The sequence below is a fragment of the Branchiostoma lanceolatum genome, chromosome 5 (genome assembly GCF_035083965.1).
Source record: "Branchiostoma lanceolatum isolate klBraLanc5 chromosome 5, klBraLanc5.hap2, whole genome shotgun sequence".
In the NCBI taxonomy this organism is placed as follows: Eukaryota; Metazoa; Chordata; class Leptocardii; order Amphioxiformes; family Branchiostomatidae; genus Branchiostoma; species Branchiostoma lanceolatum.
In genome coordinates this window covers 13,723,698-13,737,592 of record NC_089726.1, presented here as the reverse complement: position 1 = coordinate 13,737,592, position 13,895 = coordinate 13,723,698, and the positions used below count along the sequence as shown (strand labels likewise).

The 13,895-nt window shown below is 42.5% G+C and overlaps 1 protein-coding gene across 3 annotated transcripts; it reads right to left on the bottom strand.

The window, feature by feature from the left end:
* Nucleotides 1-36: 36 nt before the first annotated feature.
* Nucleotides 37-13,809, bottom strand: LOC136435301 (coiled-coil domain-containing protein 66-like). Of its 3 annotated transcripts, none has more exons than XM_066428657.1 (24): nt 13,612-13,809; nt 13,024-13,079; nt 12,629-12,654; nt 12,102-12,408; nt 11,677-11,926; nt 10,667-10,776; nt 10,183-10,352; nt 9,547-9,735; nt 9,176-9,248; nt 8,517-8,686; nt 7,881-8,069; nt 7,533-7,605; nt 7,329-7,387; nt 6,475-6,680; nt 6,032-6,064; nt 5,133-5,220; nt 4,438-4,599; nt 3,964-4,032; nt 3,536-3,818; nt 3,098-3,176; nt 2,121-2,954; nt 1,668-1,899; nt 1,442-1,522; nt 37-1,233 (listed from the first exon to the last, which is right to left on the bottom strand). In XM_066428657.1, the coding sequence occupies exons 1-24, from the start codon at nt 13,620-13,622 to the stop codon at nt 1,135-1,137; spliced, it is 3,849 nt and encodes a 1,282-aa protein (XP_066284754.1). In that variant the 5' UTR covers nt 13,623-13,809; the 3' UTR covers nt 37-1,134. The 3 variants fall into 3 exon arrangements, with proteins under 3 accessions (XP_066284754.1, XP_066284755.1, XP_066284756.1); XM_066428658.1 differs by having other exon boundaries at nt 1,668-1,896; XM_066428659.1 differs by lacking the exon at nt 6,032-6,064.
* Nucleotides 13,810-13,895: the final 86 nt, after the last annotated feature.

Below are 13,895 nucleotides of genomic sequence, written 5' to 3'. Positions count from 1 at the left end.
TTCCTTTGAGGGGAGGAGAAATACAAATGACCCGTATACATTGTAAGTACTAATCTTTATTGCTGAACTTTCCACAGAAGAAAGCCTTTATTTCTTTAATACACAAAAATTCAGCATAATGTACTGACAACGGAATCATGTCTTTATGATACAAGAATCCACAGGAATCAGACAAATAGCAAAACAATAAACTGTACAAACAACTGAATGATTTAGCCATCGACTTATGCAGTTCACTGTACAATGGACATACAAATCCTCTGCTGGATTAACAAAATTATCCATTAGATTTTACAATTCAATCTACAATCTAAAAAGAGGCAACATATTTTAACGTTCTCTGTTGCACTTAAAATTGAGATTGTAATCACTTAAAACTGAAATATGACAAGCTCTTGTATAAAAATCTGTTCATACACAAATTTACATGTTGAAAATATCTAAAAACTGTACATGTCATGTCCAACATTCTGAGGTCATGGTCAACAAGTATGTCTACAAGTAATCATGTTCAAAACTCTGCAGAAGTCTGCTCAATACTCAAACTTTTTACAGCCATGTGCTAGAATTGTGCTAGTCCACTCCATACAACTAGTGGTCTTATTTCAGCTAGCCATGTGCTATACTACGGTGATCCATGTTATGATTCCTGTACTACTGTGGTCCATGTTGTGAGTTCTCCTGTTCTACTGTGGTCCATGTTGTGAGTTCTCCTGTACTACTGTGGTCCATATTGTGAGTTCTCCTGTACTACTGTGGTCCATATTGTGAGTTCTCCTGTACTACTGTGGTCCATATTGTGAGTTCTCCTGTACTACTGTGGTCCATATTGTGAGTTCTCCTGTACTACTGTGGTCCATATTGTGAGTTCTCCTGTACTACTGTGGTCCATGTTGTGAGTTCTCCTGTTCTACTGTGGTCCATGTTGTGAGTTCTCCTGTACTACTGTGGTCCATATTGTGAGTTCTCCTGTACTACTGTGGTCCATATTGTGAGTTCTCCTGTACTACTGTGGTCCATATTGTGAGTTCTCCTGTACTACTGTGGTCCATATTGTGAGTTCTCCTGTTCTACTGTGGTCCATGTTATGAGTTCTTCTGTACTACTGTGGTCCATGTTGTGAGTTCTCCTGTACTACTGTGGTCCATGTTGTGAGTTCTGTAAGTCAGGCTGGAAGGCTGTTATAGGGGGAGACATGCAGGACTCAATCTCCCTCTGCCTCATCAGTAGACCCTGCAAGAACACGTACAGGACTGTCAAAAACATTCCCAACACAAGCACTACAGAAGGCTGTCAGAAACATCTCCAAAACTCAAACACACCACACAGAACACACCTTTCTAAGGTTGTCTATTCTGTTATACTTATAGAAGGTCAATTGCGTCCAACACAGATTGCTTGCAAGAAAGAAAAGAAATGAAGATACAAGACAAGTACTCACCTCTCTGAGACTCTTCAGCTGCTTGAGAATCTCTCCCTGTCTCTGAGGATTCTTCACCATACCTGGGTTCAGTAGAGGGTCCTGAAGAGTGGCAGAAAATGTTACTCATTACTTCAATCCATGGCAACAGCTCTAGTGAATTTATTGTTGCTCCAACCAACCACCTGTGACAGAATTTGCATGAGATGTAGCTGCAGTTATCTGGTGACTACAATACAACCCTTACCTTAGCCTGTCCAGCACTTGCAGACCTCATGCTGTCCGGTACCTGTTCCAGTGCTCCCCTGTGAGGACTGTGGTCTGTGCTGGCGCGCCTGCGCACCCTGGGGGCCTCCCGTGTCTCGGGTAAGGACATGGGCTCCTGCGGGTCCAGCACCCCGTCGTCTGTCCTCCGGAACGGAATGAAGTCTCCGTCACGCAGCGGGGAGTGAGGATGGTCGTTTACTGTTCCATATCTACTAGAAGAAATGAATGTAAAAATGTGAAATGAATATAAATCCGAATCATACATAACATTAAAAAGGAACAAGACTGTAGTAATCAAAATAACTTCTCATTCTAGTATCTAATTTCCTTCAGAAAAACAGACATCTTTTGGAACCCATATACAATGTACATGCATATCACATATTGTAATAAACATTTTGCAACATGACATGTAAGAAGGAAGAATGCATACCTCTCAGGAGACTTCTGTCTTACTTTTGGCTTCCTGTCCGGACTTTTGCTTGGGCTCTGACGGGGGTTTCTGTTCCTCTCTGGGCTTTGATGGGGGTTTCTTTCCCTATCAGGACCTGGCTGCTTTGTTTTGCTCCTCAGAGCAGGAACAGGCGGTGAATTAGCCCTGGGTGCCGAGTCATAGTCATACTGAACAGGTTCTGCAGCTCCATCCCATGCCCTTTGCCCTCTGACATTGGGATGGTTCAGCTCACCCCGCTGTGGGGGAGAGAGGGACCGCTCCTTCCTGTCCTCCTCCGCCTTCTTCCTAAGCGCAGGAACAGGAGGGGAGTCTGACTTGAACTCCTGCGCCGGTCTGATTGGTTCCTGTCGTTTTGGTTTCCGACTAGTCCTTTCGTACGGCGTGTACAAATCGTCATCATCTTGTCTGTTTTTGTTTTTCCCAGCCAGAGTTGGTACAGGAGGTGACTTTCGACCTTGGGTACCAGTGACCTCTGGTGACGACCTATGTTCCACCAGCCTCTGTCGTATTCTTTCCTTGGAGTTTGCCTCCATCTGCTTCTTTAACTCTCTCTCCCTTTTGACGAGGTTTTCTTCCCTTTTTTTCTTCAGTTTGTTAGGATATCTTTCCGATGCTTTCACAAATTTCTTCCCCTGCACCTTTGAGGTGCTTGCTCCCCACCTGGGTTTTTCTGCTGGTTTCTCAGTTTTCTTCCTTGTTCTGCTGTTCTCCTTCTCGCTGTCTGTGGTGGCAGCTCTCCTGTTGTTGGGCTCCTTCTTGCCACGTTTGGGGGCGTCCCTGTTCTGTCTGCTCCTCGCCTGTTCTCTACTGTCCCTATGTTATGGCGATACAGACATGGGTTAAGCAAGCGGCACCTCGAATATTCATATATTTTGCCTATGTTGCTGGAAATTCAAATGACAGGTACAACCTCAACAGTAAGATAAGTCTTCAAAGACACCAGAAGCAGGCCTTACTTGTACTCAATCTCCACACTGCTGCTGTCCCCCTCCTCAGGCATGGTGACAGGGGCTTGTTCAGGCAGACGGAAGGGATCTGTGGACAAACAACAAGTGTTACTGTAAACATATTTCATAAAATTCTGGCAAATGGAGAATTGGCCGTAGCATCTCCTGCCCGCCTTATGTGGAATCAATCAAACTGGGAAACAGTTACCCTGTCTTTTACACAGCACTACATTTCACTCCTGTGAAATAAAAGCACTCTACCTAAGAATAATTTTATCAGGTTGGAGAATCACTGGATGACAAGGTTTTTTATTCACAACCAAGACATACAATCACAGCTGATGTTGTGGTGACCCTCTGGCACCTTCCTCAGGGCAATCATGACTGGTACTGTATGTTTTGGTTGTGAATAAAGAACCATGCTATCCAAAACTACTGTATACGTACCTGTCTGCACAGCCGTTTCTCTCCTAGGAGAGACGTATCCCACTGGGGGTGGGTCTGCCTCCCTGGGGGAGTGATAGGAGGCCCCAGGGTGAGGGGGAGGGTCTCTGTGGGAGTGGATGATGCCAAACTGCTCCCGAGGGGACAGTCCCTGGAGTGGGGGGACCTCCGCGGGGTGGGAAGACCTGTAGGACAGCTGGGGCTCCGTGGACTCGAAGGTGTGTCTGAGGTTGCTGACGTCGTGGCCATGTCTCTCAAGGTGCCTCATCCGCTGCTGTCTCTTTTCCTGGGGGAGAACATCAGTATAACTATGAGAGCAACTATACATATTGTCTGTCTGTCAATATGGGCCATTGAGCCCGAAATAAACAATAAAGGATAACACCAATGCCTGTCTTTGCTTGGTTTTGAGAGTAAAATGGTAGTTTTACCTGCAGTGCCTGTTGCTCAGCCTGCTGCATGGACTCAAACAACATCTTTGTCTTCTGGTTCAGAAGCTCCTGTAGTTTGCCACCCAAAAAACAAGGTACAACATTCCAACGCAAACAAACCAAGCAAATTGTGAGGAGAGTCTAGTTCTGCTTTATCACCCCAAAAACGTTCTTTACCAATACAGCATACAAGACATGTGTATAGCTAGGCCATATGACTGTCTCCTTGCCCTGCATGGTGAAACTGAACTGAAGCTCATACAGGAAATAGCTCAAGAAATATGATAATATATGAGCCAAAATGTCAAGCCAACTAGTTTTTAGATAAAGCAGCACACCATCACACTTGTACAGACCTGCATGGCATGCTAGATAGTTTGTGTATACCATATCATATTCAAAACTTGTACACACAATGAAGAGAATTGTATTTGCTAAGACATTGCTTCCACATTAGTGTTTAGACCAGCTGACCTCCTTCCTCCTCTGGTCCTGCAGCTCCCTGTCGAACTGGTCCTGTAACGTCTGCCTCTCCCTCGCCAGCCGCTGCTCCTCCTCAGCCTCCTCCCGTGCCCGACGCTCACGCTCCTCCCGCTTCACCCGCTGTCGCTCTTCCACCTGCTCCTGGATTGCTCTCTAGAGGATCATCAATCAATTTGTTACGTCGATGAAGATTAGACATCCAGGGGATAAGATACGCAAGGTAACTGTTACTCAAGCAACTGGATAGATTTTAGAAACGTTTCAGGTAGGATCCTCTACCCATCCAGACCCCAAAATTAACTGGGACACCTTTTATTAGCCCTGCTTCTTCAGTGACCTAACCCTAACACTAACCCAATCACGGACCAAAGGTAGTGGATGCTACCAGAAACACCTGACCATTTCCAAAATCTATCCAGTTGCTTGAGTAACTTTTACCTTGCGAATTGGTCTCTTAGTTCATTAATCTGTACGTAATTCACTTTGATTTTAAAAAGGTCATTCTTAATGTGACTAATCTTCCCTTTTTTATGTGGAGAGTTTACATGATATTTCTTTCCACATAGATATACAAGTGCAATGTACTAACTTATTGCCAGTGTCTTTGTTTCAGAATTACATTGTCAATGCAGGAATGTCTGTTAAATCTGACTGTAGATGTATATGGTTAAGCAGTCATGCCTGACCTTATGTTCCAGGTCCTTCAGCCGTCTCTTCTCCAGCTCCTCCAGCTGGGCAGGGTCCTTCAGCGCCGCACCAGTCCGTAAAAAGTTTCTGTATAAAGACATACAGACAGGATAGGTGATACCCTCAACTATTTCAACAGTAAACTTTAATCATTTAAAGATCCATGTACCAGTGCATAGGGTAAGGATAGGAGGTGTCCCCAAGTCCTGTCTGCAAGGGCTTCAGTTGGGAAACCTGACCAATGACAGCAAGGTTAGACAAAGACCAAATGAAGAGATGATTAATGTTCCATTCTGACTATTTCTTACCCAAGGGTAGGAAAAATGAAGGTAAATAATTATGGGATAGAGGTAAAGAGAATGTCCTGGGACAGGCAACTGGGTCAATGGCAAGGAAAAGCTGATAAGTTTAGACACCAAGTTAACCAATATCACACCAAGGCAAGATTCTATGATATCAATTCTAAAGGTAAAGAAATTGCTAACTTGTATGAGACAAAATACATCCGTGAAATGATTGAGTGAGTGATTGAGTGATTGAGTGATTGAGTGAGTGAGTGAGTGAGTGAGTGAGTGAGTGAGTGAGTGAGTGAGTGAGTGAGTGAGTGAGTGAGTGAGTGAGTGAGTAGGGAAATATCACATCAGTGCTGCTTATAGTGCATTTGTGATGATGATGATTACCAACTGCACAGGCAAGACTGGTACAGGTTATGTGCTGTTTAAGTGACAAATCAGAGACAAAATAACAAGTGCAGTTATAAGTATAATGATCCTTGTGTGCATAGCTCGTACATGCATGTTATGTGCAGAGAGGGATCCAGTGTAGAACCTAACCAGTGCACCACGCGTGTGAGGGAAGAAATGTTTTAGTAGCAATCACCATGACAATAAATACTCACACAGAGTCATCATCAAGGTGTGTGGGTTCAGCTCTGCAACACAGGTCAACACATGGAGGATCATGCCAACAGAACACTAAAGCAGCCTCAGGCAAGCATTAATTTTGGGAGCCAGAACAAAATGACAACACAGCATACTGGCTATGCAAATAATACATGTTGCAAGTACCACATTGACTATATGAGGTTAAAGCAGGACTGGTGAAATTTTTCTTTCAGATAGCATTAAAAGACTTGGCAATTTCTTCTCCACCTAAGACTTGGCACAAATGCTGTGAAAGTTCTTGACAATTATGAAATGTCAAGACTCAACAGACTCAAAGCTACCACAATTTAGTTCACATTTCTGAGTCCTAGTTACTGAGATTTGTTACAGCAGGTTTCCGTCTAGACAAAGAACTTAAAATACCCACAACCAACAGAAGTGTCCCTAGACTCCCTACCTCCTCTCCAAGGAAGAACGCAGGGTGGCATGGTGGTCTGCCTCCTGTACCACAGCATCCTGTACTACAGGGGTGGGGGACTGGGTTCGTTGGGGGTGGGGCTCTGGAACAGTGGGCTGTGCATCGGCTCCCCTGGGTGGGGGCTGCTCTTGTGTTGCGGGATGGTACGTGTCAAAGTGACGAGTCCATGCATCCATACCATCTCCCTGGATGGAGAAATACGCTGAGCATCAGTACTTTTCTTGACTAGATGCCAACACAAGTACATAACAGCAAGAGAAAGGTCTGCAGAAATTTTCATCCATAAAACGAACAGGAAGTGGTGGTATAACAGAAAGTCAGCCACAGTGAGTCAGCCACAGTGTGTTGCTTGCAGGTGGAAACAGGTGGAAATTGTGAAAGGTGGAAAGGTTTACATTTGTGTTTAAAAAACAACTGTACAAAAAGTATTTATCCAATGATTTACAGCAACAAAAAATATGCATTGTGCAGAAGCAGTATGGTTTATCACCCTGGCGGAGCCCTCTTGGAACATAGCTGTAAAAGTCCCTTCCATGTTAGGCTGAAAGTAAGTTGTACTGTAACAGATAATTTGGTCTCAAGTATGTTCGTTACACAATCAGTTATCATTTTAATGGTAAAATGGACATACAAGGATTTCAGATGATTGTAGATTAACTTCAAAACAATACAGTACAGGCTTTACATTGCTTCCGGTGTCTAGGAGTTATATGTGACACTTCCTGACACTATAGTTTAAAGGCCGGCTCCCCTAGAAGTGTGCAAAGGAGGCTAAGCCTAAAAGGCTGCTAATGACAACCATGACAAAACATTAGACTAGAAGAAGGTCTAACCTCTTTATCCCGCTGTTTTTCCCTCTGTTTCCTCAGTCTGGCCTCCTCGCGTTGTTTTTCTACAGACAGTACAGACATCAGGTGTAAGTGGTATGTAAAAAATATCATCATCATATGGGTGTATAGGCTATCTTGTTATGCATCCCACAACCTTTACTTCATGTATCTTAGCTGGAAAAGAAGAAGAGGCAGAAAAAGGCTTACCCAGTTCCTGTAGCCATTTCTTCTTGTCATCTTGGTCTTTTGTGACGTACTGATCACCACCAGGGGCTGCACCCTTTATAAGGATAAAGGGAGGCATTTAGAAGGGCACCAAGTTGGGATCTAATGTTACATACCAGAGCCTCACAAGAATGAAATGTAGCTTTTTCCTCAATATCACATACTCAATCAAGTTCACATGCAAATGGAGCCAGTTCTGTCCTAATTTGAAAATCAACTATGCAATATTCAACGGGACCTATATTTGGCAAGGCACCATAGTTAACTCAATCATCCAACACTAGTGAAACCAAAATCTCTATAGTATAACTAACAAGATGCACAACTTACCCCTATTGCGAATGAGCTCCTCATGGCATGTGGAGGAGGTACCGTGGAGACTGCCCGGTGGGCCTGACCGGTGGCAGCTGGTTCAGGCTGGCCTGGGGACTGTGTGTGGTTCAGCTGTGGCTGCTGTCTGGCTGCTGCCTGCTGCACAGCGGTGTCACTGGCTCCTCTTGGGGATGCCTTCTGTTGTGACTGTTTTGGAATAATCAGTGAAAGTGAGTAACAGATAACTAGATAGAAATAAATGACATTGTGTACATCATGTAAGTTGAATGAACAGATTGATCAAAATAGCAGCCTTGTTTAATGATGGCTCTGGGACATTGCTTGCTTTCAACGATTTTTGACAATCCATACAAGATTTTTTTTAAACATTCAGGTACAAGAAAGCTGTTTCATTTCAGATTCAGTAAGTATGAGTGACACATACAATGCCTCCCTTTGTCAAGAATCATTCACCTAACACATCACAAACTATGCTGAAAGAAACGTTTTATATACCAATAGTGTGCGTCATTTTCTTTGACAAATTTGTTAACAGTGAGCATACATGTTTTACATCATGTATTTTTAACATGAATAATGACAGATGAATGGTAACAGATTCATTTATGTCAAATGTCAAACTGCTGTCCTGACCCTTCTTGTGTCGCCATACTCAGCCATGACCTTCCCAGACTGTGACCTCAGCGGCGCACCTGCCCCGGGACGTCCCCACGGCACATAGTCCTCCACCGGTTGCGCTCGCTCTACCGCCGACCGATCACGGGCCTTTTGGTCTCTACGTTTCTTGTCTGCTATCTGTTCCTCTGTGTGTAGATATCCAATGCATATAGCTGAGTTACAAAGTCAATCTATAGGGTATTAGTCTCATTTCTCAAGTCTTAGAGTTTTTTACAAGGACAGTATTATCAGTCATCTAAACAAAGAATTTAAAGAACAGCTGTAAAAAAATTATCACAATAAATTTCTTACAGCCTCTTTGAGTCTTTGCCTCTTTGATATAGAAATCTACATTATCACTAAGCACTGCCTTTTTATTACCAGCAAAAAAACCTTCTGCAACATTCCTAGATTTCCTATGGTTAGGTTAATCTCTTTGTGATTATGAAGACTGACCCACCTAACTCCCTCCTAAGCTGAGCCTTCCTGGCCTCTGACAGTACAGACATCAGGTGTAAGTGGTATATGAAAAATATCATCATCATATGGGTGTATAGGCTATCTTGTTATGCATCCCACAATCTTTACTTCATGTATCTTAGCTGGAAAAGAAGAAGAGGCAGAACAAGGCTTACCCAGTTCCTGTAGCCATTTCTTCTTGTCATCTTGGTCTTTTGTGACGTACTGATCACCACCAGGGGCCGCACCCTTTATAAGGATGAAGAGAGACATTTAGAAGGGCATCAAGTTGGGATCCAAAGCCACACAAGAATGAAATGTTATCAACTGTAGCTATTTCCTCCAAATCACATAATCATTCAAGTTCAAATGCAAATGGAGCCATTTCTGTCCTATGATATTCCATTAATGTGAAAATCATTATCAATTTTGCAATGTTTTTATCCAAAAGGGACCCATATTTACCAAGGCACCATAGTTAACTCAATCATCCAACACTAGTGAAACCAACATCTTTATAGTAGAACTAACAATATGCCCATCTTACCCCTATTGCGAATGAGCTCCTCATGGCATGTGGAGGAGGTACTGTGGAGACTGCCCGGCGGGCCTGACCGGTGGCAGCTGGTTCAGGCTGGGCTGAGGACTGTGTGTAGTTCAGCTGTGGCTGCTGTCTGGCTGCTGCCTGCTGCACAGCGGTGTCACTGGCTCCTCTTGGGGATGCCTTCTGTTGTGACTGTTTTGGAATAATCAGTGAAAGTGAGTAACAGATAACTAGATAGAAATAAATGACATTGTGTACATCATGTAAGTTGAATGAACAGATTGATCAAAATAGCAGCTTTGTTTAATGATGGATCTGGGACATTGCTTGCTTTCAACGATTTTTGACAATCCATACAAGTTTTTATTTAAACATTCAGGTACAAAAAAGCTGTTTCATTTCAGATTCAGTAAGTATGAGTGACACATACAATGCCTCCCTTTGTCAAGAATCATTCACCTAACACATCACAAACTATGCTGAAAGAAACGTTTTATATACCAATAGTGTGCGTCATTTTCTTTGACAAATTTGTTAACAGTGAGCATACATGTTTTACATCATGTATTTTTAACATGAATAATGACAGATGAATGGTAACAGATTCATTTATGTCAAATGTCAAACTGCTGTCCTGACCCTTCTTGTGTCGCCATACTCAGCCATGACCTTCCCAGACTGTGACCTCAGCGGCGCACCTGCCCCGGGACGTCCCCACGGCACATAGTCCTCCACCGGTTGCGCTCGCTCTACCGCCGACCGATCACGGGCCTTTTGGTCTCTACGTTTCTTGTCTGCTATCTGTTCCTCTGTGTGTAGATATCCAATGCATATAGCTGAGTTACAAAGTCAATCTATAGGGTATTAGTCTCATTTCTCAAGTCTTAGAGTTTTTTACAAGGACAGTATTATCAGTCATCTAAACAAAGAATTTAAAGAACAGCTGTAAAAAAATTATCACAATAAATTTCTTACAGCCTCTTTGAGTCTTTGCCTCTTTGATATAGAAATCTACATTATCACTAAGCACTGCCTTTTTATTACCAGCAAAACGACCTTCTGCAACATTCCTAGATTTCCTATGGTTAGGTTAATCTCTTTGTGATTATGAAGACTGACCCACCTAACTCCCTCCTAAGCTGAGTCTTCCTGGCCTCTGCTGCTGTTCTCTTGTCCTCCTCCTCCTTACCAATGGTGGATAATAGTCCCCCATAGCTGGACTGCTGCGTAGTGCTGCAAACATAGAATAAACACTCAGGCTGAACATCTGCTCTAGATTCACTGTAAGTTGTTTCTGTTAGATGCGCATATACATAGAAGTGCCTGGCGGTTTCCCATTTGTTAAGCCACCATGAGCAACCCTCAACAACATCACTCTTCCCCCTTCAATGCAAAAATACACATCCCAAATTGTGTCATGGCACAAAAATGTTAACTTAAATGTTAGATGTTGACAAGTTAAAGCTCCCCTCCCCACAATAAAACACTTGGTACAAGCTGCACAGTGACTAATAATGGAAGAGATGTTTCACCCTGTCTACAGTCCAATGAAAGACTACATGTACATGGGCATAACATGATTTTTATATCTATCATGCCTCTCAGTATTCCTAAATACAGTATTCCTGGTCAAACTGAAATGTTCCAAACATATCAGATACCACACTCACACAGGCTGTCAACATTGAATTTCAGAAGCTCTATTGTAACATCAACACACATGCAGTGTCATGTACAGATATAACTCACATATGGTTCATTAAATATTCATATCATAGAGACTGGGCAAAGATGATCAAACATGGTGGGTAGTAACAGTAAACAATGGTGTAGCAACCCTCACAGGGATGATTCATACTCATTAACTAACCACAGGGTACAGGCTGTTAGGAAAATACAGGGAGGATCATAAGGGTAGATGAGAATGTCTTCATTTGAGACCAATGTTTTTACTCTTGTTGTTTGCCAACTTAATTGTTGACTTTCTTGAGCTACTTTCTTCTAAATGCTCCCACAACTTTGCTTTCTTATGTTGATTGTGTGATCTATGAAATCTCATTTAATGTACCTGATCCCCAAATCAAACATCATTATTGTCAAACAGACATGTCAGGAGAATAAGTGCACATGTACCTGTGTGTGTTGTTGTAAGGCTGTTGTTGTGATGCTGGTTCAGTTGCGGGTTGTGCTTGTTTATGAGCCTGTTCTGTCCCCTCCCCACGGGCGGTGTTCTCAGCTGGCTGGTTTTGAGCCACGTCAGCAGTAGGCTCAGACTGGCCACTAACCTCCTGGCCCATGTCTCCCGCTCCGTTGTCTGTGTTTGCCGCCTCACCAGTCCCTTGCTGTCCATTTTCAGTGGAAACAATTTTCACTTCATTGTTTTCTGAAAATAAAGATTGCTAAAATTTACAAATTTAAAAAGACAACCAGAAGACAAAAAGGGAAATGCAAATTCTCGAGAGATATCACTTGTTATATCCACCTGGATCACAACAGAAAAAAGTCATTCCAACATCAAAAAAAGAACATCTTTGCCGACAGGGAAGAGCCCCACTTACCAATTTGAACATTAACAGCACTGCTAGTGTCTGTTGTCTTGCCTATAGAAGCCAATATAGCATTCAGCTGCTCTTGTGTCAAAGTCACAGTTCCTTCTCCAGGCTTCCCATCAGTCTTTGTTCCCTTCCCATCATCCTTTCCCCTCTTGGTCCTCGGATTGGGAGGAGGCTTTCTATTCGCTGGTTTGGTTTTCTTTGCTTGGTTCTGATTGGATGTTGGTCCTCCATCCCTGTTCTCATTGGCTGGTTCCTCCTGAGCTGGTCTTCTCAGGGGATGTTTGTTCTGCTTTGACAGGTAGATGTCCTTCTGTGAGGGGCACAACAAAAACCAAAGATATTGAACTCACTGAAATATTTCTTATTGTAGCAAATGTGTCACTATTAAAAACTGAATCTGTGAAATGTTCAAAATGTTGAATGATAAGAAATAAAATGATGGAAATATCAGTTAGTTATCTCGGATGCATAATACCTAAAAGATTACAATAAAAATAGAAAATGAATTTGAACACATTAGAGAGCCTTACCTTCTTCTTCTTTGGCTGGGGTTGCCCTGTCAGGATAACATGAGAGGATTTTAGAATGTGTAGATTAATGAATAATGTTCAGGATTTTGAATATATAGTCTAACGTTATGTCGGGAAGGAAAACAGTTATATCAACATTGGCCACAGTCCTTTACACTGTAATTACAGGTATGGAGGTATCAGATTTCTGTTTTCATTTCTTCTAGTCTCTGTTTCTGTAACATGTCATCTAGAGATAGGAAACTGAAGTTGTAGATGGAGTCCCACTTAGAAAAAACAAGTTATCTTTTCCTCAATAAAGTCAGTAACAGTAAATCTTTAACATTACCAAGAATCAGCCACTATGCAACAGCTGGCACTTTGTTTTACATCACAACAGACAGTGACTGACTGACCTCTGACCGGGAATATGGCCGGCTTCCCATCATGGATCTGCACTGCAAGATTCCCACTGTCGTGGAAAAGAGATCAACGAAAGGATTTGACTTAACGTTAGCTTAACTAACATATATAAAGTATATAATAATGTTACCCACATGCCTTAGTTTAATAATTCACAGCTTTCTCAGTCATTATGGAACATTCCTTCAACATCCAAGTATGTTTAGAATCATATCAAAAATAATGTTCAACAGCTGCAACAATGTATAGCCACATTTATGATCAATATACTAGTAATATCTAGGTTTAACGTTAGATTCAAAACGCATGTTTCTACACGTAAATCTTTGTTAGACCATGTTATGATTTGTTTATAAACGAAATTTTGAATGTGCAGTCTCTTGATATCAATGATATTGTCATCAGCGTATAGCTTCTGTTAATGAAAATTAAGTGACAGCAACTTCGCAGAGACTGACATCATACAAAAATATGTTACGTTGTGGTCCGATAGGTTTTTCAGACATAAAGTTTTTCAGGCCATCGTCTCTCCCCTCCCCCATATAAACAGGATGTGGATAGTTCTTTCCTTCCCAACTCACCCGAAATTCATGTCATCTCCTTCATAATATCCCCTGTAGTATCAGCGAAAGACTTTGACAGGTACGTATCGATATGTTCAGCACAATCGCGGAATTCAGCCCCTTAATCCGATCTTCCAGTCCTCCCCGTAACAATGTTATTCTGCCCAGTGGAATTTGGTTGCCAAAAAAATGGCGTCGTAACGACAGGTTACGGACATGCGCAGCAGTCCTGTGTACAGCGTCACTTAGCGAACGTTAGATGAATTGCATACAGAGGAACTTGGGTTTCAGTGTTGCCCGAT